Source organism: Acanthopagrus latus, chromosome 13 (genome assembly GCF_904848185.1).
Source record: "Acanthopagrus latus isolate v.2019 chromosome 13, fAcaLat1.1, whole genome shotgun sequence".
Lineage (NCBI taxonomy): Eukaryota > Metazoa > Chordata > Actinopteri > Spariformes > Sparidae > Acanthopagrus > Acanthopagrus latus.
In genome coordinates, this window is record NC_051051.1 from 14,903,888 (window position 1) to 14,927,166 (window position 23,279).

Consider the following 23,279-nt stretch of genomic DNA (forward strand, 5'->3'; position numbering starts at 1 on the left):
TTGGGGTTCATCACTGCTCGTCCAACCAACCACACACAAAAAGACATACAAAAACATTAAAGTGAATGTGTTTGCATGCATGAATAAAGTACATTTATTTGATTTTAGTTGCATTTGATGATTCTTTCTGCATTCTAATTCTGCATTTACAACACTGTAAAAACAAAATCTGTAATAGTTTGATTATTTTCAACAGCTGCAGAAAGAACATCAGCGAACATCCTAATCAAACATGTTTCCTTAGCTTTGTGAAGGCAGTCAGGGATATTTTTAGACAGTTCACTCTGTATTTTGCATTATGGATTATGTCGGATTATGCAAAGGACCCATCACGCGTTCACTTATCAGTTTAATTTCTTTGTCCTCTGAATTATTTTCACACAGACTCCCTCAGTATTGTATCTCTCTCTATAGTTGCCGAGTGGAACTAAAGGATTATGCAAGCATTTCTAAAAAATTAGGTTTCCTCACCTTAGACAATATAATGTTAAGCGTTGTTTGGCATAACATTTTCTTTTAATGTTTTTTAAAAGTAGGAGTTTGCCATTCAATTATTTTGAGCAGTTCAGTTCAAACATATAAATATATCTTAAACGAAATACTGCATAATTATTTCTAATCTTGCAATTAAAGACTTAATTATTATCACAATAAGGAGTCCTACAATAAATATGAATGTAACTTTTTAGGTTTGATTTTACTAAATTAAATAAGAAGATTTATTACATTCCTAAAATACTAGCATTTTTTTTAATGCTAGACATTTAAATAAAATGAATGAATCATTTTAGAAATGCTGAAAATATAGAGCTTTAGAATTTACTTTTCACCATGAACATGTTACAAATAAGCTTTTCATTTTATTTGGTAAAACATTTATATCATAATCAATTAAATTAACACTTTTATTTAAATCATCATTTTTAGATATTTTTTTACCCGTGTATTTGTAAATTAACCTTTCAACTCACCATAAATAAGTGAACAGAATGAACATAAATTGTATTTCTTTTGTGAGCAATTTCAATCAATTTAGTTATCAAATTAAATGTATGATAGTGGAAAAAATGTTTTGTTAAAAAAATAAAATAAAAACCTCCTTTAATAAACACATGAACTGTCTGCAGGCTTCCCATATCAAACTGATTCTTAATCATCCTTTCTCACCATCTGCTCCCTTCACAGTCAAGGTTACATATCACAGCTTGAAAAATACTGCTGCAGGAGTGTAGCGATACATGACAGGGCACCTGGGCAAAGATTGGTGAGATGGGGGGGTTTACAAATCCCACAATGCACTCTGCATGCAACATGCATTGCTTGGGGATATCACTTCCTTGCTGCCTGAGACGTCCATCTATCAAGGTGATTTCCCATGGCGGCTCGTCTTGGAAATACCTTTCCACAGGTCACCTTTATACTGGCACCGGCTCCTCACTGAATGAATTCACTTCATTATTCGTAGTTTTGATTAGCGTCCTGGAGCAGGAGGAGGGACCTTCACTGCTATTATCTTTTGACTGACTTGTAGGGCAGCTAAGGTTCGTACCTCGTTCCTCACAGATTTCACTTTTAGTCATCAAAATCTGAATTATTCAATGCATAAACTAAGTTTTTTTGTACTACAAAAAAAGGACATTTAACTGTAACTGTTTATTTCGTTGCAGGAACAAAAACAGCGAATAATACAATAAAAGCACAAGACACATTTGAGGCCTGATGAGTTTTTGCACAAAAACAACCATGATTTATTGAAATGTTAAAATGCCTGTGTCAACAAAGGGGGACACCGGCGTGCACGCACACAAACAATCACACGTCAGTCGGGGCGACGCGCTGATGTCCAATGACATTTAATTTCTTGCCTGTCCCTTGTTATAAGAATCATCCCGGAGATGTGAAACTGAGGGCCTGCACGTCATGAGTCTGCATTAAAGCTCAAGTCATGTTTTTCCCCCCCCCTCGTTCTTTCGCTCACTTCCTTGCCGTCAAATGCAGCACAGACAGGGACAGATCGAGGGAGAGAGAGAGAGAAGGCTATAGAGAGGGAGGGAGGCTGTGAATAGGCAGAGTGAGTGGCATGCATGGACAGCCCCTCTGTCTCTCAAAGACACTGCAGCAGCTGCCTGCACGCGATAAGAGCAACCATTCACAGCCAACTCCCCCTTTTCCTCCTCCTACACACAAACACACACACCAATACACTTTTCTCCTCTCTGTCTCTCTATCACACACACACACACACACACACGTACAGACACACACGTTTACATGCACATCAGCCTCTCTGCAGGTTTCTACAAAGATGCAGCGATTTCGAGCAGCCTTTGTCACCAGTCAAAGGTCTTCCCTGCAAATCATTTTGTTTTTGTGTCTTTTTCTCTGACGTCAGAATACAGCAGGGTTAAACATCGGGTGAGGTGGAGAAGTGTGGGGGGAATCACCTTTCTTTTTTTCATCTCTGACAGCGAGCAATCACATGGCGCCCAGCAGGCAGCAACACAGGTTTTTCTACGGAGCTGTGAATGGCGCTTATTAAGCAGTCCACTACATCCACCTCTGAGTCTGATTTATTATTCTGTCTTTTTTTTCTTTTCTTTTTTTTTTACTTGCTCTCCTCTGATGATTTTTACATATAAAAGAGAGATTCTTAAACAGCTGAAAATCCCTGTCCCATAATGACAGCAGGATGTTTAAATTACCATCCTGTCCTGTCATCCCTGTGCCGTGCGTGTCGTAATTGGCCATAAGATCAGCGTCTTTGCACCAAAATGGCAATTTGCATTATGTCACCTTGCATTTCGAAGATATTCAGGCCTGAATGCATTATCCATGTCATATTGTCTCCTCTCACTCAGACAGGAAGTGCTCCCTCCAAACAAACAAATTCAAATGCACACAATCTGCCCCAGCCCAGCCCTCTCAGCAGTGATCTACATATAGCTGGAACCTCGGCGCCTTATCATAAACACACCCACACAACAAATCTTCTTTTTTTCCCCCCAATATGCTCCATGTGAATATATCTAACTGCCAGTGACACCCATGCCAATCACTTTGATCCACTGATAAAATCCAGCCTCAAATCCATCCAGTCCACTGAATGTCTAAGTGCCAATTAATTGGTGGCTCCTTCCATGATTAGCTCATGTTGCGCTTATAGCTAATCTGTATCTTGGCAGGGAGCCACGCATGACCTGGCTTCCATCCAGGTCTGGGAGCCGTGGAGGCAGCAGCCATGAGCTAGCCCTGCACAGCGCAGAGCAGCCTGGAGAAGATGTGCCAAACTGCAGCGGCACAAAGGAGACCTCACTGTTTATCAAAGATTAAGCAGTGTTTAGTATCTCCCCCCGACTCTCCTCCTCCTCCTCCTCCTCACCCTCCTCCTTCCTGCGCTCAAATATACGCATGCGTGCGCGCACACACACACACACACACACACACACACACACACACACACACAAACACACACCACCACCACCTCCAGCTCACACCCTAATTGTTCCCAGCCCCGAGAGTTTAATAAAGAACAAATTGCGGTTATTGGTGAGCAAACAGCACAGTACGGAGGTGGGAGTGTGATCATTGCAGCGCCAGAGCAGTAAAGGGAGAGAAAGGGCATCAGCCAATTTAATTAATATCTCTGTCAGTCTCGGGCTACGACTGGAGCAGAGGCTGTGTGGAGAGGGATGTAGTGAGTACACAGAGCCTAATCTAATGCTGATGCATAATAGTGCCACCGGACACTGGTGACACATTTGTGACATATTGATACGCGTGCCATTAAAATTGCAAACTCGTATATATGGTCATGATTTCTACCTGTTATGTTGTAATGAAGCATCCATAACAATGCTTCACCGCAAAGGAGGGTCTGACACAATCATGACACCATGGTTACATACTGAACATGACCACAGCGGTTTGGATTCCTATACGCAGCTATGGGGGCATTGAATTAAAGTTAACATTGTATATGCTTTGCTTCCAGAAAGACACTTTATTTTCCTTGTGGAGAGGGAGGCATCAGCAATAATTTCGTAATTTACTGACACAAATTCACACATGTTCACTAAATGTACTAATAATGCAATACATAATCTTATTGAGTTTAATTTTCTTCATCCTTTTAACTCTGATCTGTGCAGTTTCCTGATTTTAAGTCCTTAAGCAACTTATTTAAAAAAAGAAAATATGTAGGGTTGAAACATTACAGTATGTACAGTATAATGTAATTGTCATTGTGATTGTTATTGTTATTAGCTAAGAGAGATCCTATATGGAACGAAAACAAAATATGATGTCTTAACAGACTTGAAACTTAATATAAATGTGAAATATATTTCTATTTCTAGCTAAAAATTAACCAATTAATTTGACTCATTTTATATTACATATATTTTAATGGGGCTCACGGTTTGTACGTATCTGTTTTTTTTTCACCCTAACAGCCTATCATGCTGCCTGCTCACTGCCCAGCCCTAGTGTATCTACCCGTCATGTTCCCATAATGCTTTGTGGCAGCTGCAGCCAGATTCATGCACACAGGTATTGATTTTCTTCCCAGTTTTTTTTTTTCCTCCAGTGCAACCCTTTATTTATCTCGCTAAGCCCCTGCCACTGGGTGTGAGGAGAGAACCAGCTCGCAGCTTGTGAGAGAACACAGTGAATTCAACATGAGAGACGCTTACCACATAACCTGGATTTATTTTCATTTATCTGTTATTTATCTGCCACTGCCGCTCTGCTGCAGAGTATAATCCAGCTCTGTGTGGGATGCATGTGTAGGTATGCGCGTGCATGCTCGTGTGTTTGTGCTGTCCATCCATCCGTCTATACAAACACTCCATTCTCCACAGGCCACCTGACCCATTTTTCTGCGTGAATAACAAGACTCCAGCCAATCATGGGCAGACAGAATGGCGAATGCTGGAAAAAGACTCTACATCCAGCCTGTCACACGTCAGAGTCCCAACCCTGCCTGTCGACAGAGTGAGGCAGGGATGGAGGGAGAGAGAAAGAGAGAGAGAGAGAGAGAGAGAGAGAGAGAGAGAGAGAGAGAGAGAGAGAGAGAGAGAGAGCGAGCTATCCTCCCTCTTCACTCCCCCTCCTTACCTCCCCTCCCTCTCCCATCACATCTCAGCCACACAGGGACCAGTAAAACCATTACCCACCCACCCCAGCCCCCAGCTCAAGGTTTTGCTGCGCCAATGGCTGTGCTTCCTACATAGCATTCTAAGAAAAGGGCAAAACCGACAGCGAGCAAGCTGCAGGGCTGCTACCAACAAAAGACATTCATTATACCATAGTTCCTGTAGGCTTCAACACACAGTATATTGCAAATGATACCTCGCGTTCTGCCCTCCAGACAAATATTTACAGTAGGGCCGCACTGATACAGGAAAGTCGCTATTCCTCTTAGATTGTATTTAGTCCTCGATGCAGGAAGGCAAAGAATTTAAATATATCTAGATACAAAATCTCCTTTTTATTTTTATTTATGCTTCCATAACATTTCTGTAAACATATTTTACACCTGCCTCAGGACACCTTTGGGTTGACTGAGTGTAACCGTCGTGACAAGGATGAGTTGGAAACACACAGGTCAGCTTAGTTTTGCTCACATCAGCTGCCATCAACTGTGCGACCCTAAACCCTCAGACATTTGCATGGCTCCGCACCAGCCCGGCTTTATAGCTGCCTTGAAATGGAGGCGGAGGAATGGAGGAGAAACAGTAGGCACTGTGGAAACACATGATAACGTCCAACAGCCTTTTGATAGTAACTCTTGATATTTACTTCAAAGGCCCATTATACACAGCCAATTAAACCGACATAGTGTGGCTGGCTCTTCTCCCTCTCGGCAATGGCTGCGGGGATCGAGACTGGCTGCAGAAATAACTCCAACACACATTCCAAATGTCAACAAACATGAAAGAAACTGTGAAATGCACAAGACGGCTTAGCAAATGGCCAGACTGAAAGTGTTAGAGCAATCTGCGATGTCCTTAAACAAATGTCTCTACATGCTACAAAACCCAGCAGCAATATCTGGGTAACCTATAATCACTAGTATAATCACTTTAACAAAGTAGCGGAAGGTATACGTAGATCTTAGAGGCATGATTACCAGTGTTATAGGTTATATGTGTGTGAGGTGATAGAAACAGTGTGCAAAGAGGCAGCACGAGCAGAAAAAGAAAAGGCTGAAACGGAGGAGAAGACGAGGGAGCCTGAGCAGAGCAAAGAGAATCTGTGTGATGGCCGACGGCCCTTGTGCTTAGCTCGTGTGCTGAATGAAAAGAAGCCCCTGTGTGGGTGTGTGTGTGTTTTCGTATGTGTGTGTGAGTCTCTGCAGTAGTGCTGGGGGGTCGGCCCCCTCTCGGCCCTACTGGTGCTGAATGCAGAGCAGGCAGCATCAGGCCGAGGCAAATGACTACAAGGCCTCCTCAGTGACTGCAGCACAGGCTGCACCTGGGGAATGGCCCTGCACAGCAACAGAGCCGCAGCCAGCCACAGTCCATCACAACGCATCCCAGAAAGCGAACCCAACAGGACATGCACGTTTCCACCGGCCAAAGCAAAAGTACAAGGTGCAAGATTATTTTTCTTTGAGGGGATTTTTTTAAATCTCTTCCTGCAGGTGAGCTTTATTTAGGGTAATCAATCAAAACCTAATGGCACTGATCACCTGGGCCTCCTCATGTTGTTTAAGAAGTCCAGTTGTCGCACATACTAACATCAGCCATTTCAGGACAGCTCTGGCATATTCCTATATAGATTCTCAGCACTACCTCAGCATTAATCCTATGTTTTCAATCACCGCAATTCTAATCTATTCTTACACATCTTCTACCATACACGATCAGGACACACCATATGTTGTAAAAGTATATCAACACAAAGCACAAATACATCAACTTTTTTCTCAAATTACGTTCTGTCCAGTTTTTTTCTTTTTTCCTTTTATGGCCTAAAACAAGAGGAAAATAAGTGCTGGTTCATAAGCACATTGTGTGTTTCCTGAACCTCCATGTTTACTCATTTGTTTGTAAGACAGATTTAAACAAATGCTATGTTCATCAGCCTGCCGTAATGTCAGTTTACCACCGCTTCACACTGTACATTTTAATGGTGAATCAGTCTGAGCTTTAAACTGCATTAACAGCGATGATGAAAAGAAACAAAAAAATATAAACCAAAACAAGATATAACCTAAAAATAGGTATATCTAAATGTTTGAAAATACTGAAACAAATGGAAAACACTCAGCTTCCTTCATTTCATCCTCACTGACCTTTTCAGTTCTCTTCTTTTGGGCCTTGACTTCTGATTATTATTTGGCATCTTGACAAGGATTAACTCTGCTGGTTGAGCAGGAGGCTGCAGTCAGATGCAGATTCAGTTTGTGTCATTAAATGGAAGTGCTACTGATGCTTAGTTCTGCGACTATGACTGGCCACATGAGGTAACTGCACCATGGTTACACCAACAATGGTAGAAATTGTAGGATTATGAAGAGAACTGTATATCAGGCCTCTACAAATGTTGCATTGTTGGTAAATTGAAACAGTGTAAACAGTGGGGCCATCCATTTAGGACAAGTTGAAGTAAACTCTGCCATTTTCATCCCTCCTGACGACGTGACTTATTATACAATGACAGATTTCACTCTATTGTGTCCATAAATCGTAGTAAACCAGTATACCCATCAGGATCAGACTGGGTCCTGATTGGTTCCCTCTCTAAACAATTACGAAAATCCTCTTAGTCTGGACAGTTTTTGAACTGATGCATTCCCCCAACTTGCCTTAATACTAACTCTTTCATGTTGTTATACAGATGCAAGAAGCAAATGACACACAGCAGCCTTTATAGTCAGTCACAGTACAGAGTACTCCTCACTGTTTCAACCTACTCTATACCTTTAACTGTATTCCAATCAGAATCTCAGAGTAATTTCAATGGACAAAATGACGATGAGTTTAGCCGTACACTCACAGCTAACAAGAGTTTAGCCTAATCTACTGTTTTGTTGGGGTGGCAACGAGAAAAATGTGTCCAGTTCAGTGAAATAATTCAACTTATTCCTAAATCAAATGGACTTGTCTTAAAGTTTCTTGATAAGGGAAAATGCATTTTATAAATGAAACTGCTCTGCCTCATTAGTAGATACTGTAGTATCTTTTTGTTCTTGGTGAAACAGGTTTAGTGAATATTGGAGCATGATCTGTACATTTTCTATTTTCTATTCTATCTATTCTATTAAAGCCCCTGACCACTATACAACCACTTTACCCGACAGCTATACTGCACTGTTATTTTTATTGTATGTCCTAACCAAATGTATTTTTCATCATAATTTTCTATTCTTTTCTAATGGACACAAGGGTTCTTTAAGTGGTGCTTTGTTAGTCTACTCTGCAACAACTCAAAAAGGTCCAAGTCCAGTGAGACTTACATAGGGCCTGTCTGATGGGCCCGGCACATCATGCTACACCTTCCAAACTGAAGAGCCAATTCAATTATTCATGCCAAAGACAGAAAAGCTATATTTCGCAAACTTTTTTGTTTGCAGTCCAAGTGTTGATATTATTCTTATTCATAAAAAATTAAGATGTCAGTGCTCAGTCATCGAGATGAGGGGTTAAGCCATCTTGCGTTGAGCTGTCAGTTAGTGTGCATATAGGCTTACAGACATGGATACACACACACACAAAGTGCACTTAAAACGTGTGTAGCAGAGGATGAGGGGAATGGACGGTGCGTCAGTAGGATGCGTGCACTGAGACGTGAATAAAGACCATTTGCTCGTGGATTCATAGGCTTCCGTCATCCATTATTTAGCATGGAGAAGAGTAGTGGATTGGTGGCTGGGTGATTTTTCTGACAGCATTTACATGGCTGATGGCTACAGATGTGATGATTTTTATCCCTCAAGATAAACATTTTGTTTTGACTGTGCTGAAACTTTCTTCCTCTCAAAATTCAGAATTCCACAAAATTTTGGTTAAAACTAGCAGCCGTACTGTAAAACAATTCAACATTTCACCGATAAGCTCAAAATAAACAAAGACCTATTTAAAATGAGAAATTTAATGAATAGTAAATAGCCAATCAGTGATATAACCCTTGGATATACACATATCTGAAAACATGCTTGCGGCAAATCCATTCATGGACAATTAAGAGATTGCTATAGATTTCAACATGGCCGATTTCGCCTCAGCGGACAAATGTGAAACGTCAACAAAAACAGCAGTCGCTAGCCAGCATTTGCCCTCCATCCAAAAGCAAAATGACATTAGCTCTTGTCTATTGAGTTTGCTAAATGCCCCACATAAAGTGAATTTGCCCCCCAGGGCTGGGAAACAATCACGCAGGCGAGTGTTCCATTTAAGTGATTTGAATGATCGGAGTGCTGCAGTGCTTCCTATCAGCCACAGAAATGGGTCAATACACTGAGACTAAGTGACATGGCTGGCAGCCTGCGCTCTTGTGGAAGACCAGGCAGAGGAAGAGGAGCGGGACCTCACTGTCATTGGGTCAGACAGACGTGGGTACACAGACACACGCATACACAATAGGCCTGGCTAGCTGGTGTAAGGTCACCCTTTGGGTAGGTTCACGTCAGAAGAGACAGTCAGTCCACACACACACGTCCACTGTCACAAAGCTCATCACTTGACAGACACCTTCTAATTGTCATTGATGATGCTGATGAAAACTACTGTGAACCTCTATCTCACTCTGGCTGTACTCTTATTTCTGTAGCATTTCTCAAAAATAACACCATGTTTCCGATAAGCTAAGGAATATCTGGCAGTGACTTGTCTCTCTCTAAGACCGTTACATATTTTTGGTTTTAACACCAACTTCTTACTTGTTCCATTGTAATCATGGCAACAAAGCTTTATCTAACAGCTCGCTTAGAAGAAATCTCAGATTCAGACCAGATGTGACCTGATGGCTCACAATGATTGGTTCTCATTTGTTGTGGTATGCACACCATCATCTAAACGAATAGGACTAAGAATCAATACGAATCTTACAAGAACAACTTGGCAAACAGGGAAATAGGATCTCCATCTGTAAATGATCTACCATAGATGTTCACTTGGAGAGACTTTGGTTACTGTAGTGTAAAAGTATGCCGTGACTTACTTTCAGCGTTGATTGACATTGTGTCTTTCTCCCAGGACACAACAGTGATGTAGGCCTCCACTGAGGCAGGGATAATGCACTTGAAGACCGCCACATTGCCTCTCATGGCTTTCTGGTCCTCCACCCGGACAGTGTAGGGCTCCCGTAGGACTGGGAGGAGGAGACAGAGAAAACACTAGGATCACAATTGTTTGGGTTGAAACAAAGCACAAGCGTAGAAGACATTTATTAGCAGAGAAACTGACCAGCCTTAATGTGGACATCTTGGCTCCTGATTCTCCCTGAGGGGTTCTCCGCTGTGCAATAGTAGGTGTTGTCGTGGATGAGTTTGCTAAAGCTGGAAGGGGGGATGTGGAAGATCTGAAGGGTGCCATTGGGGTGCACATGGCGGATCCCTGGCACATCATAGATCTCCTCGCCGGTGGCCAGGTACCAGCGCAGAGAGACAGGGGGCACACCTGCGGCGGGACAGGGCACCGATGTCCCTGTGGTGCTGGCAAACACTACCTCTTGCACAGATGCATTGACAAAATATAAGCTGGAACGTAGATCTTCACAGAAAACTGCAGAGAGAAATGAGAGTACGAACAGAAATGTTAGACATGTTGTTCTAAATTTTTGTTACCTCCTTAAACTTGAACATCGTATGGAGAAGTCTTTGAATAATTAAACTGACGAGCTGTAGCCACTATTTTTCAACCCCACCACATAACAGAAACACTATCACATTTGACAGAATTGTGCTATCCTGCATCTCTGTTTTCCTCTGAATTTAGGCCGAGTGTGTTTTTCCCTGGTTGACCATTGTGTTCTTGCTCACTGCAGCAGAGGGAGGTTGCAGGAGTGTGTCTTGTTGTCTATGAAGAGACATTGCAGCAAAGCTCTGGGAGAGCAGCAGTGGATAACAGAGGCAGCAAAGCGCTAGACCTGCCTACACATCATGCATGTCTGTAGACACACCCTTCCACTAAAACATGCAAAATATCTGTGTACATGACACGGAACACTAAAGGGAATTAATCAATCGATTGATAGTTAATAGGATATAAGATGAAAGTCATCAATCAAGTAGCAACTGTAGGAATAAAAAATATCTTGAAAGGCATCCGTTGCTCTTCTCTATATATGACTGTACACTCAGTATTTTGAGGTTGTCTCCTTTTTCCTCTTATTCTGTTTAAAGGCTTTAAGGGATATTCCAACGTAAATTTAATCCATGGTCTATCAGACCGTGACACCGAGTAAGACCCACCCTTCAAGAGTACAAAAAGGGTCCCAGCACATAGTTCGAGGCAACAAACATCTGCTAGCTTTGCTGGATTTCTGCTGAAAAGACAACACAACTCACTACTCATTGTGGGGAAGCCCTGAGTCGATTACCGAGTGCAGTAGAGTTCTGCAGCTCGAGGATGAAAATGTATCATTATTACTCCATGGAAATGCAATCAAAGTTCATCTGTGTCTTGCCTACAAGTTTATAACAGATCGAGAGCTGACAGGGAAAAGAACGGAATTGAGCATTTCTAACTGTACTCGGTAATCGACTCGTCAGGGCTTCCCCACTACGAGAACGCTGCTGCAGGAGAGTTTGGATGTAGCTACATAAGCTAGCGGTCGTAAAACTTGAGCTCTTGAGTGGGGGTCTTACTTGGTGTCCCGATGTGTTAGACCAGTGGTTCCCAACCAGGGGTACGCATACCCCTAGTGGTACACAAACACATTACAGGGGGTACGTGGAAATACTTATTCATTTATTTCCAAGATGATAAGTAAATATTCTCAGTCATTTCATTAACCCATTAATAAAACGGTCAAAAAAAGAAAATGCAGAATAATTAAATGTTTTAATTGAGGAGATGAAACAAAATGATTTTCATTTAATAATCAGTTGTGTAATGTTTCATATGACCACTTTTAGAGAATCATCAACACTCATGAGTGAGGGGGTACTCAGGGTATGACAAAAAGGCTCAGGGTGTACACAAGACAAAAAAGGTTGAGAACCACTGTGTTAGACCATGGATTAAACCTACGCCAGAATATCCCTTTAACAATTAATCGATAAATCAAAATTTACGAAAAAAAGAACAAACAAACACGACCAAAGATAGTTCTCTGAAATCCAGCTCTTCTCCAGTTCTTCACGGTAATTTTCCAACAATTGAGATATTGCTAGCTAAACCACGAAAACACAGATGAATCATCCCTCTAAACATACAATAGTATGTATAGAACAGAAGTGGCTATATCATAGTGCGGGAGCAAAAATGTTTCCAAGATCAAAACTGCGATCTTGTGAACATCGTTGTTTTGAAGGCTTTATCGGTCTTTGTTTTTACTGTCTTTGTGTCACACAGCCAAACAACCATACATTCTCTCTGGGCAAACTCATTTGCATCTATGCTTTCATCCGAATTAAAAGCTGTCATAGCTTCTGTTGCCTTGTTTAAACTCAGATCTAAATAAGTAATCTATCACTGTAACAATTATGTTGTTGCAACACTCACTGAGAATCAGATTCCATAATTACAATTTGGATACCATCAAATAAAAAATAGCACTAAAAGCTGCTATGCAATCAATTTGTCATGTTCATCCCCACAGTGTGCAGCAGATGATGTTTCCAAGTCTCCTTAACTAATGAAGCAAGTCGGTGTAATGTGATGCACTTCCTCTGTAGTAAGTTACTGTGTTGGATAAAAACTGACAATGCAAGTCGTTGCTGTAATGGACAACCCACACTGCTGGCAAGAAGCCAGGATATGTATACTGGCTGAATCCCAAGGAAGGATGGAGGACGTGTTTCATACATCCACTGCCTTTTAAATGTCTTTCCTGTTATTTGAGTTGGGGAGAAGATAAACAGTCATAATGTGAGATAACTGCAGAACCCCGCCTGGAAGAAACATTATTAGAAACCTGCAGTTTTGAGGACGCTTTCTGTAATATCTCTTTCTGCTTTCTGCATAATCTGGACAGTTTCTGCACAGTGAGAGAGAGTAAGTGTGTACAAATGAGTGATGACATCCAACAGCCATATTGTAACTACTGTTCAGGCAGACTTCTTACATTGCTTACTCTAACGTATTAGGTGGAACTGAGAGCTTAATGCACTGGAAATGGTAAGAGAAATGGAAACATCCAAATAGACAATCTGGTGTAGAAAACATCTTCACCTAAAGAATACTGCAATATTTATCTTTTTTCAACAGGTTGTAACTTAAATGCCTGTCAAAGTTCAAGCTTACAAGATTTTGACTTTTTGTTCTACAACATCAACTAGGTCAGTGAGTACTCTTAATATGATTATCCGAGTGTTTTGGACAAAAAGCAGCAAACTTCCAGACCATCACGTCCCACAGCGTCCATCCAACCTGACTGACTGGACAATTCCAGGGAGGGAGAGAGTTGGAATAAGAGCCATGCTAATCCAGTTTGGTTTAAGGCTGCTCCTGGCTAATGTCTGGTCACAGAACAAGTAAATGGACGAAATGGGACTCAGGCCGGCAAACCAACGTGAAATCAGAGGCTGTTGTGCCCACATAGACCTGTCTCCAGCACAACACCTCGGATCAAGCTGTAGTACATGATGGGCGGGCCATATTCTGTTCGATTTGACCTGGATGTCTATAGCTGAACATTCATTTTTCACTTCTGGTGATTGAATTTACACTTCAAAAATCATAAAAGTGGCTTTCATCTGTGAGGATTATCTGGCTGAACAAAATGTGTAAGCATCATAAACCTGTGTTTACCACAGAGCTTATTTTATGCAATAATCCAAATTCCAACTGAACAATCCTTTGGGCATTTCGTTGAGGCAACCAGGGTGATGCTAACTTTATTTCCTAACAAAAAAACTCATCCCTGTGGCTCTCTATTTCAAAATGCCACAGAACAAGATGAGCTGTATATAGAGAAAACACACAAGGAAGAGGAGAAATGCAGCAAGTTGAACTGGACAAAACAGCTTGACTTAGCCTGATACAGGCTATGTTACACAATATACACTGTGAATGTATGCTCAGTTGCCAGTTTATGGGGTTTCTGGCTATCTAAAACTAATGTAGTCTAATACATTTATATTTAGCCTATCCTCGCTGACATAAATGGGGTTGATAAAGTATTAGAACTACCTCAGTATAACATAATAAAACTTAACGGTGCAAACTGCAGTCATTAAAATATCTTCTCCAAATTGAATCAACACCTCTCCTTGGAATAAAAGCTGAACATTATAACTTTCATTAAGGCTTTGATGCTCAGTGTTTATAGCTGTAATACCATCTGAATCACGCAAACAAAATGGGAATACTTACACTGCTCATTTGACTACTGATGGGGAGTTAACTCGCGTTAAACTTATGTTTTTTATTTTTTCTTTGCAGTGTTTTAGAAAACACTGCTGCTGAGGTGCCCAAAACTCCTCATCAGTAGCCCTTCTTGAAATCAAACTACTTCACCGTGTCACACATTGGCGTAATATATGCCCAGTGGCTAGTTTGGCACTCTGATTTAGCGTTGCTGTTAGTGGTGCTGGCTCAGGTGTGTGTGAGCTGTCCAGTCAGAGCACACTGGGTATTTGGGAGGTCGGGCCTTAAAGACACAGAAAGTAAAACAGATGGGAAATACAGTACAGCGCTGCAGCACCGGACAGTATGAGGAAATCGATGTGCCTTTTGAGCATTGAGAGCAAGTACAACTATTTTAGTAGTAACCCAAAATAAAAATATGAACCTGAAAATGAGGATGATATGTCTCCTTTAAGTCTTTTCTGTCATCACTTAACATAGATATATTACCCATGTTGGTAAGTGACATTTTGTACTGTAAATTCTGTCGTTACAAGACCATACAGGGATGACATCAGATTGCTACCATGTCGACAACGTGAGGAATTACATTTTAGATATGTGTTTTTGCTTGATGCTTGCTGAAATAACATTATCGCTAATCATTGGTGGCGGAGCAGAACAACCTTCCATTAGCATGTCCGCATGGATGAACACAGACGGGACTGTTAAGGAGATTCAAGTTCAGTCAGTTAAATCTGTAGGGCAAACCAAATAAAAGAAGCTAACTGTAAATTATCATTCCACAGCGAACAAAAAATGATATGGTTAAAGAATCGTACAGTGTGGACCTTTAAATCTAATGTAAAGATGGGTATTCTGTGAAAAGCCAGTGTCAGTCACCTACTTTAATATTTCAGACTTCTCTACTGTATCGCTACAGTCTCTGTCGTGGGCTCTCCCCTCCTGTCGCCAGCCTGCCTGCCTGCCTGTGCGACAGCTGCCAATCCCCCCTCCCCGGAGACCAAACATTTTAGCGCTTCATAAATTCCTAATGAGCGCGCTCAAATCACCGGCCACTTCCACCCACTGGTCGTTCAACCTGTTACGACAAACAAACACCGTGGCGTACACATGTTTCCGCACATTTCTAGCTGCACTCACTTCACACATGCAGTACTCTGAGGGCCAGGCCTGGAGGTGTTGAAAGGCGAATGGCTGTAGTTGTCAACAGCTACAAGACAGTAGTTTCTTATTCAAAGAGATGTAAGAAAAGGCAGAAGAGCCAAGGCACACATCGATTGTGAGGGATTTTTTTTTACCGACAGCCAGTTTGGCCAAACATGAACATTAATGACCTCAAAACACTGATCGTTTTGTTGTTTAGATGCAGAGTCAAACACTGAGGTGTCATTTAACCAATAAATGAGTAACCTGACAACAGTCAAGACCTCAAAAACAAATATGCTGATAAAGCCTGGCAACATACATGTGTGTTTTTGCCTCCAAGTGTGCATGTATGAGGTTGTATCTGGTGTGTACGGTGTGACAGTTGATCCTGTTATATAGTTTAGAAGCAGATAAATAAACTTTAGCTTTATTGTTTTGTCATCACATGACTCTACACAGATTTGTCTAGATTTATTCAAATAGTTGAGGACAGCTGTATGATTTCTCTCTTGGCTGCTTCTACACCAATCAATCAGTAGTTTGTGAGCTTCATTTAAATTGTGTTGCCAATATCAAGCATGGGGACATACTACCAACTGCATCAGCCTCAATAAAGTGTGATTACTTATAACAATTATGACACATTTGATAAACAAATGTCTTTGTCATAAAAAGGGCTCTAATACAGCAGCATTAATGCAGAACAAACTATACTGTTTATGAAACATGCAGCAGTGAAAAGGCAAAGATGGGGGTACAGGCGCAAATAAAACAGTTTACACAGCTCACTACCCATAATGACACATGCAGCAGAACTTATCAAGGGTTAATTTATGGCCTTGTAATCACACAGAGTAACAGCTTGTCAGTGGTTTTCTCAAGTAGGAAAATCTGCCATCAAGATGATCATAAAAAAAACCTCAGCATCTGTTATGAAAAGCAGGCAGCTACTGTGACTTTCTGACTGATCAGCAGACAACTCTTTCACCACAAGTCACTCCATTTAGCTCTAAAATAGACCTTTCTTCCTCAGCATACATTTCTAATGATGATCTCCCAAATACCCTGGTCCTTACTGAAACCACACTCACTCAAACACAGTGAGGAGGATTTTAAGAAAACTGTGGCCATAATTCTTTATGGCCACAGTTTTCTTAAAATACGGAGAATCCTTGTTTTCCATGTTCCTAACCTGCTGTTTATGGACACCTGAGTGTAAAAGGTTATGATATAGTTAGCAAACACAGATGGTTTGATATTTCATAGCTTTGATGGGTTCTGTTGTGTTAAAACTTGTAGAATATCTCCCTGTTCTCTGAACCCTTACAGAACCTAGCATATTGCAAACAGCCATACTGTATCAGTGTGTGTAGACACTGCACTTGTTAAGTCAATTAAATCAATTTGGCTCATATCATCTGCTCTATTTATCGGGAAAAAATGTCATTGATGCCATTAAATAGCTGATAATATAAATTTCCAAAAGTTGGGTCAATATATATCGTGCATCTGTTCATAGCCCGGGCCAGCTACTAGGTTTTTAGTTCCGTCTCTTCAAGGGAAAAAGATTAGGTATCCCCGATCTGAAGGCCCTACTTAGTTCATACAAATCTAATGCAAATATGTAAGATATATGGTGCCAAAAACTGTGGACGCTTGAAATAAAAGCATTGGTGTGTCTTTTATTTTATATTTTTTAGACACAGGCTGTGATTTTCTTCATAATGATGTACAATTGTGTCACAGTGAAATTTATGGTTGACTTGCATTAATAGGTTTGGTACCCGTCCGAGTTCTGGTATTTCATATTACTATAATGTTATATTGGATTTCAGAAGACCCTATAGGTTATGTTCATGTTATTGGGTCATACTGCATGAATTTTCTTTCTGAACTGCAGGTTACGTAAACAATAAAAGGAAGCCCAGATTAATGTGATGTTAGTGTAAAACAAAAGTTGAAATGTTAGTAGCAGAAAATGTCCCATTTTCACTTTCCCCATTATCAAAATAATATTGTGCATGCAATAAGAGGAATTAAAACAGAAAGAACAAAACTCTGTGGCTCTTTTAGTCATTTTGCATGCACTCTGCAGTCAAGTCACTATGATTCTGCTCTTTAATACTAGATAATGAGATAAAAAACAGCCAAACTGCATCCGTTAAGCTTCATCCTGCACTGACCAACAACTCTTGAGAAAAGGTCAGTGGGGGAAGGAAAACAAATAAGACTGCAATGTGTGGATGCTGTTTGTCTTTGTTCAGAGGGCATTATCTGTTCATACTTGAATCATGTATTCATGTTCATGTACATCCCTGGTACTGTACATTGTATTCTACTTGTAATCGTCCATCAGGGACATCTCTGTAGGCAGCGTGATGGTGCTGCAGTGGCTGTAAATGAGGCAAAACAGCCATCATGCAGCCTCTGGCCTGAGTGTGTTTGAAAGGTGACTGAGTGAAGAAGAGAGGCTGCCTCATAACTGCTTTTGTCTCAATCCGCTTTGCACCAACTCATAAAAAATTGAGACCCCCCAACCACCCCCACTTCCACCACCACCACCACCACCCATTTCTAGGTGGTTGACTCCTTAAGAGGAGAAAGCCTGATGGACGCAAAACCCTGCCAGATCCCAATAGTTCAGATACGTATAGTTGAAGTGCATTTATTTTTCAGTGCAGTGCCAAGGAAAACAGTGAGGGTGGGGGTTGAGTGGGCAGGCGGGAAAGCTGAAAAGCACTCCAACAGTAACATGCAGACATCTATTAACAGAGAGAGACCAAGACAGAATGTAAAGAAAAGGGGTGCCATGACAGAGGTCAAAGGGATGCTCGAACTCTGTTGTGTCCCGCCATCACCTTCAAATAAAGACTTATTCCTTTTCTCTCCATACTTTTCCTCCACACCACCATTCCCCACTCAGCTCCGTCTGGCTATATTCCTTTGTAACCTTCAAATCTCCTTCACGCTTCTCTGACCCTGTCTCTCACATTCTGACTTACTGCACCTTAACACGAGGATGCAGGTGCAAAAAAACAATGCATGTGAAGGGAGAGAGCTAGAGAGGCGTTGTGGGTTTCACCCTGCACCCAGCTTTCCACTGACTGTCTCTGCTGATGTGTATTTATCATCCACCGAACCTCCACACGTCCCTGCAACTGAAATGCAGTGCAGCCTAAAATATAAATGCTGGAGGAACAAAACAAATACACAATGCTGTGTCCTGGTTAAAGAGTAAATAACAATTTCTTGGCCACAGGATTTCATTTAAAAAAAAAAAAAAAATCCTACTTCATCATACGTTACTCTGCTTGTACAACTTGTCCAATAACTCATTCGAATCAGTTTAATGGTTGAAACTCCTTGCGGTATATTTCCTCTGACTCTTCACCGAGAATTATCTCATAAAGCAGAAATTACATAAACATAATTTGTATTTTGGGGGGACATTATTTGAATGTTCAGTTGTAAATTAATATCCCAAGACAAACCAGCCCAATTTATCATAATGCTTGCTTGCAAGCAAAGGAGACAGTATGTGGGTGGCTGTTGGCTGTCATCAAGTGTGTTTGTGTACAGCACCGTTAAATAATAATCTCATTAACGGCTGTCATAAAATAGTAAGATGTAACACATACAAATGCGCATCTCACTGATATGTAACGCATTGTTTTTTGCAGAAGGAAGCGGGGCGCTTTTGAGGATCTATTGATAATTCTGGGAACACAGGAGTAAGATCAAAACAAGAGCAGGCTGAATCTTGAAACGGGAGATGAAAGATTTATGTGGACCCTATCGATAGTCGGTCAGCCGTCAGCTTGGTTGGCAGATTAAGGCTGCAGTCTGCAATGCTTTGGTCCACATCTCAAAGGATTTCTGTCTCTGGTGATAGCACCGGTTCTCTGAATCTTACTTTAAAATGAATTATCTTCATTAGATGTTGCAGCTGCTCATTGAATAGACCAGAATGGTGTGATTGGGGCGCTTCTGAAAGTTAATTCTTGTGCCCTGTCTCACACGGCACGCTGAAGAGATTTAGGACGGAAAAAACGTGTTGTTGCATCCTTATTTTTACATCTCAATCCTCAAAAGTACAAATTGTACAAATCCTTACAGTCCTCCTATCTCAGTCTTCTTGATATGGCTTTGGCATCGCAGACATACCAGCACAATATTCTGCTGAACACCAACGCACTCCCATGCCTATCATGCCCACACACATACACATACACACACATACACGCACACACACACACATGCTCTCACTAACAGTCACCATATGCCCGCCTGTGCTGCAGCCTGTCTTAATCGACATCAGTTTTCCATGAGCCAAAACCACAAAGAGGAAAAAGTGATAGTGTTCAATTATGAATCATACACATGTATAATACATGGACACTTTCTTCTGTGTTTCTGTCTTAACTTAGAAAAGGGGCAGGAAGAGGGGTCCTGTTGGGTTACTGAGGTGGGTCTCTTCTTCTCACTGTGTGAAATAATGCTTGGCACAGCCCCAGATGTCAGCACCTATTGGTGGCAGGCCCTGCTGAAGCCTCTAAACGTGGATTGCAGGTGACTCCTAATGCAATGCTCCCATAGTGAAGCCTCTGCTAGTGTGTTTGCAGCTCAAGGGCACCAGACACGGCTTCGGTCAAGGAGAGTGCATGCGGGCGTGTCAGAGGGATGTGGGGGGATGAGCATTAAATGTCTAGGAGCCCACGAACATGGAGGCTGACATGGGCTTGGTTGACAGGTGACACAATGAGCAGACAGTGCAGCCAGTAATGTTTTAGCCTCCACCCATTACAGAGAATACTTCTTATAAATATATTTTAAGTATGTGGAAATCAAACATCAAGACAGTGGTTTGAGGGATCACCAGTTTCAAATATTCTCAATGATATTCCCAAGGATTAAACACACAAACCTTTTTAGTTTTCCTATAATGTGCTTAGTAGGAGCCCTGAATCTCCACTCTGACAGTGCCCATCAGTGGTTACTTCCAAATCACCCAGGCAATTTATTTAAGTAAATGTCTGATCAATACAGGTCCCACTAACACACAACATAAATAGGCCTATGCATTAGCCTGTGCATTAGCCCAGTGATGTTTCAGGGGCTTTTTGCTGGGCCTGTGTTTACCTCAACCAAACACCATTAATCAACCTCAGATGAATGTGGTCACGAGTCTCTTGTTTTCTTGCTGAAATGATAAAAAAAAAAAAAAAACTCACTGATGCTTCACATTATTTCATAATGTCCTGGTTGACTGCTTGGCTTTCTGCAACAACAGCCCGATATTCACCCTTTCTCCAATGATTTTATCACATTGAATTAGCTATTAGCCACAACATGTCTCCCCTGCCCAAGGCCGCTAATGTATTTAAACATTACAGTCCAACTGGCTCTCAGCCACAGTGTGGCCCTCACCAGGTCAGGGATCTCTGTGGTGCTAGAGTGGGCACCCGGGCATCAAGACATTAGGGCAACTCTACTGGGGCAAACAAGCATTGAGCCACACTGACAGCTCATGGCAGGCAATGCAGGTAATTAAGGCAGGGCTCTGCAGAGACCGCCTAGGGAGGGAAAGAGTGGGGGGTGGGGGAGTGCAAAAGGGGGAGGGCTAAGGGAGGGGTGGAGATGGGGTGGAGGACAGGACGGCCTCATGATGACAGTGAGTAAGCATCCAAGGCCCCCCCCCCCACACAACCTCTACCCCCTCCTCTCCTGCCCGAGGGGTTTACACAATAAGCGGTAAAGAGAAGTGCCGCGCTGATCCGAGATGCAGATCGAGAACGGGGTCCCCTCACTCTCCCAAATCACCGGCTCCCATTTTGCCCTCATGAATAATGTTGAGGGGTGCGCTCAGTGCCACGGAGCCGCTATGTAAAACAATGATACCCTCCTCTGATGTCAGCTCTCTGGAGGGTGAGACGAGAGTCACTGTGAAGTGGGTTAGTTGATGCATATGAATGCTCATTTACATGAGCGCCAACAGCAGAGGAGGGAGTTCCCATGTACTGGGTACTTTGAAGACCTTAATCGGTTACATCATCAAGGTGGAAATGGACAAATACTGCAAAATGACTGACACGGGAGAGATGGAATTTAATGAGTGAGATGACTAAGAAGTGCAGTGGGGAAATTCCGGTGAGTAAGTAAACAAACTCTAGCTGCTGCCACTAAAGTTAATATGCACAGGCACATCAAGAGAAAGAAGTGAAAGAGGTAAAAACAACCACATGAGACATTCATAATGCTCCATTAGCGTTCCTAAATGACACAACATTGAAATGACAAGAAGTATCCAACACAGCAACATCTAATATTATTCCACATGAATATCAAAGTGTGAATCAGAGCTTGATGTAGACGCTGGTTACATCCCAGAGCTCTGGAGCCACAGAAGTTAATTCATACAATATACTGTGTTAGAGAGCCAATTCAAACCTATACAATAGCCATGTATGCCTGCTTTTTTGTCCATGGGACTTTAATCTTAATTGCTCGGGCTGAGGTAATAAAGAGTACTCATAAAGAATCCCTGTGGCAAAATCAGGCAGTGGCAAAATCACCCTGTTTTAGTGTTTGTGCTAAGATAACTGGCGGCTAGCATCATCTTCATATTTACCACACAGAAAGAAATATGTATCAATTATCTTATCCACAGAAGCCTCATGTAAAAAATCATGAGGCATATTTCCAGTATGTGTAAACTATTCATTTAGTTTGAGCATTTTTCAGTGTTCGCTTCTGCTTTAACATAACTAAAAATCATAGTTATGAAAGAACAATAGCATCAGTCACTCACATCAGTGAAGGATTAGCTGTCTTAACACGAACCTGTTAACATGAACAAAATGTAGGTGGTTGAATTTTGGGTGATGTAAAATTCGAGTTCTTGTCTTGTCATTCAACAAAGTGCTGAAGTATATTTCTAGTGAAAGCCTTTTTAGTTAAAGCTGATAGTTATTGACTTTCTTGTCTGAGCAGTTCTACAGTACTTGACTCAAATTTGCATGCAATATGTCCGGCCACAATATACACTGTGCATGCTTTAGAGGGTGGAAGAGAGGCATTATTCCTATTTCAGTAAAATTCCTCCCACCTTCGCTTGCTATACTGTCAAGTGCAACTCTGACTGAGCTGATAGACGGAGAGAGGGAGCAGGGAGGTGGATCTCAGGTGAGCTGAGAGGGAGGACATTAAACCCAGCAGGGAGGGATGAATGAGGAGATTAGCTGAAGTAGTAAGGCTGAAAGCTGGAAGATCATTTACATATTATACTAGAGCACAGCACAGGACCATATATATATATATATATATATATATATATATATATATATATATACACACACACACACACACACACACACACACACACACCATATGCATGAGAGTACAATAATTGCAACACTAAGTACAAATCTGATCAGAGTTTTATGTTATTTTGCATTCTACTAATGTGATCATGTATGAAAAATGTTATAACATTATGATGACTAACCTGTTCTTTTTAAATAAATTTGACTAGGTTTGACATATGACTGAGGGCGAGTGGTGACTAAACATGTTGACATGAATGACTGGGGGCTGAAATGAAACATGAGCAAACCACAGGGCAAAAGTATGACTTTAAACTGCTTACTGTTCAGA

The 23,279-nt window shown here is 41.5% G+C and overlaps 1 protein-coding gene across 10 annotated transcripts in view; it reads right to left on the reverse strand.

The window, feature by feature from the left end:
* dscama (Down syndrome cell adhesion molecule a) overlaps positions 1-23,279 on the reverse strand; it is a 110,143-nt gene that overhangs the window by 57,558 nt on the left and 29,306 nt on the right. For all 10 annotated transcript variants that reach the window (XM_037120338.1, XM_037120334.1, XM_037120335.1 and 7 more), the window contains 2 exons: positions 10,410-10,727; positions 10,165-10,314 (listed from right to left, as the gene is read on the reverse strand). In XM_037120338.1, coding sequence (XP_036976233.1) covers positions 10,165-10,314; positions 10,410-10,727 — 468 coding nt within the window. The remainder of the gene's footprint in view (positions 1-10,164; positions 10,315-10,409; positions 10,728-23,279) is intronic.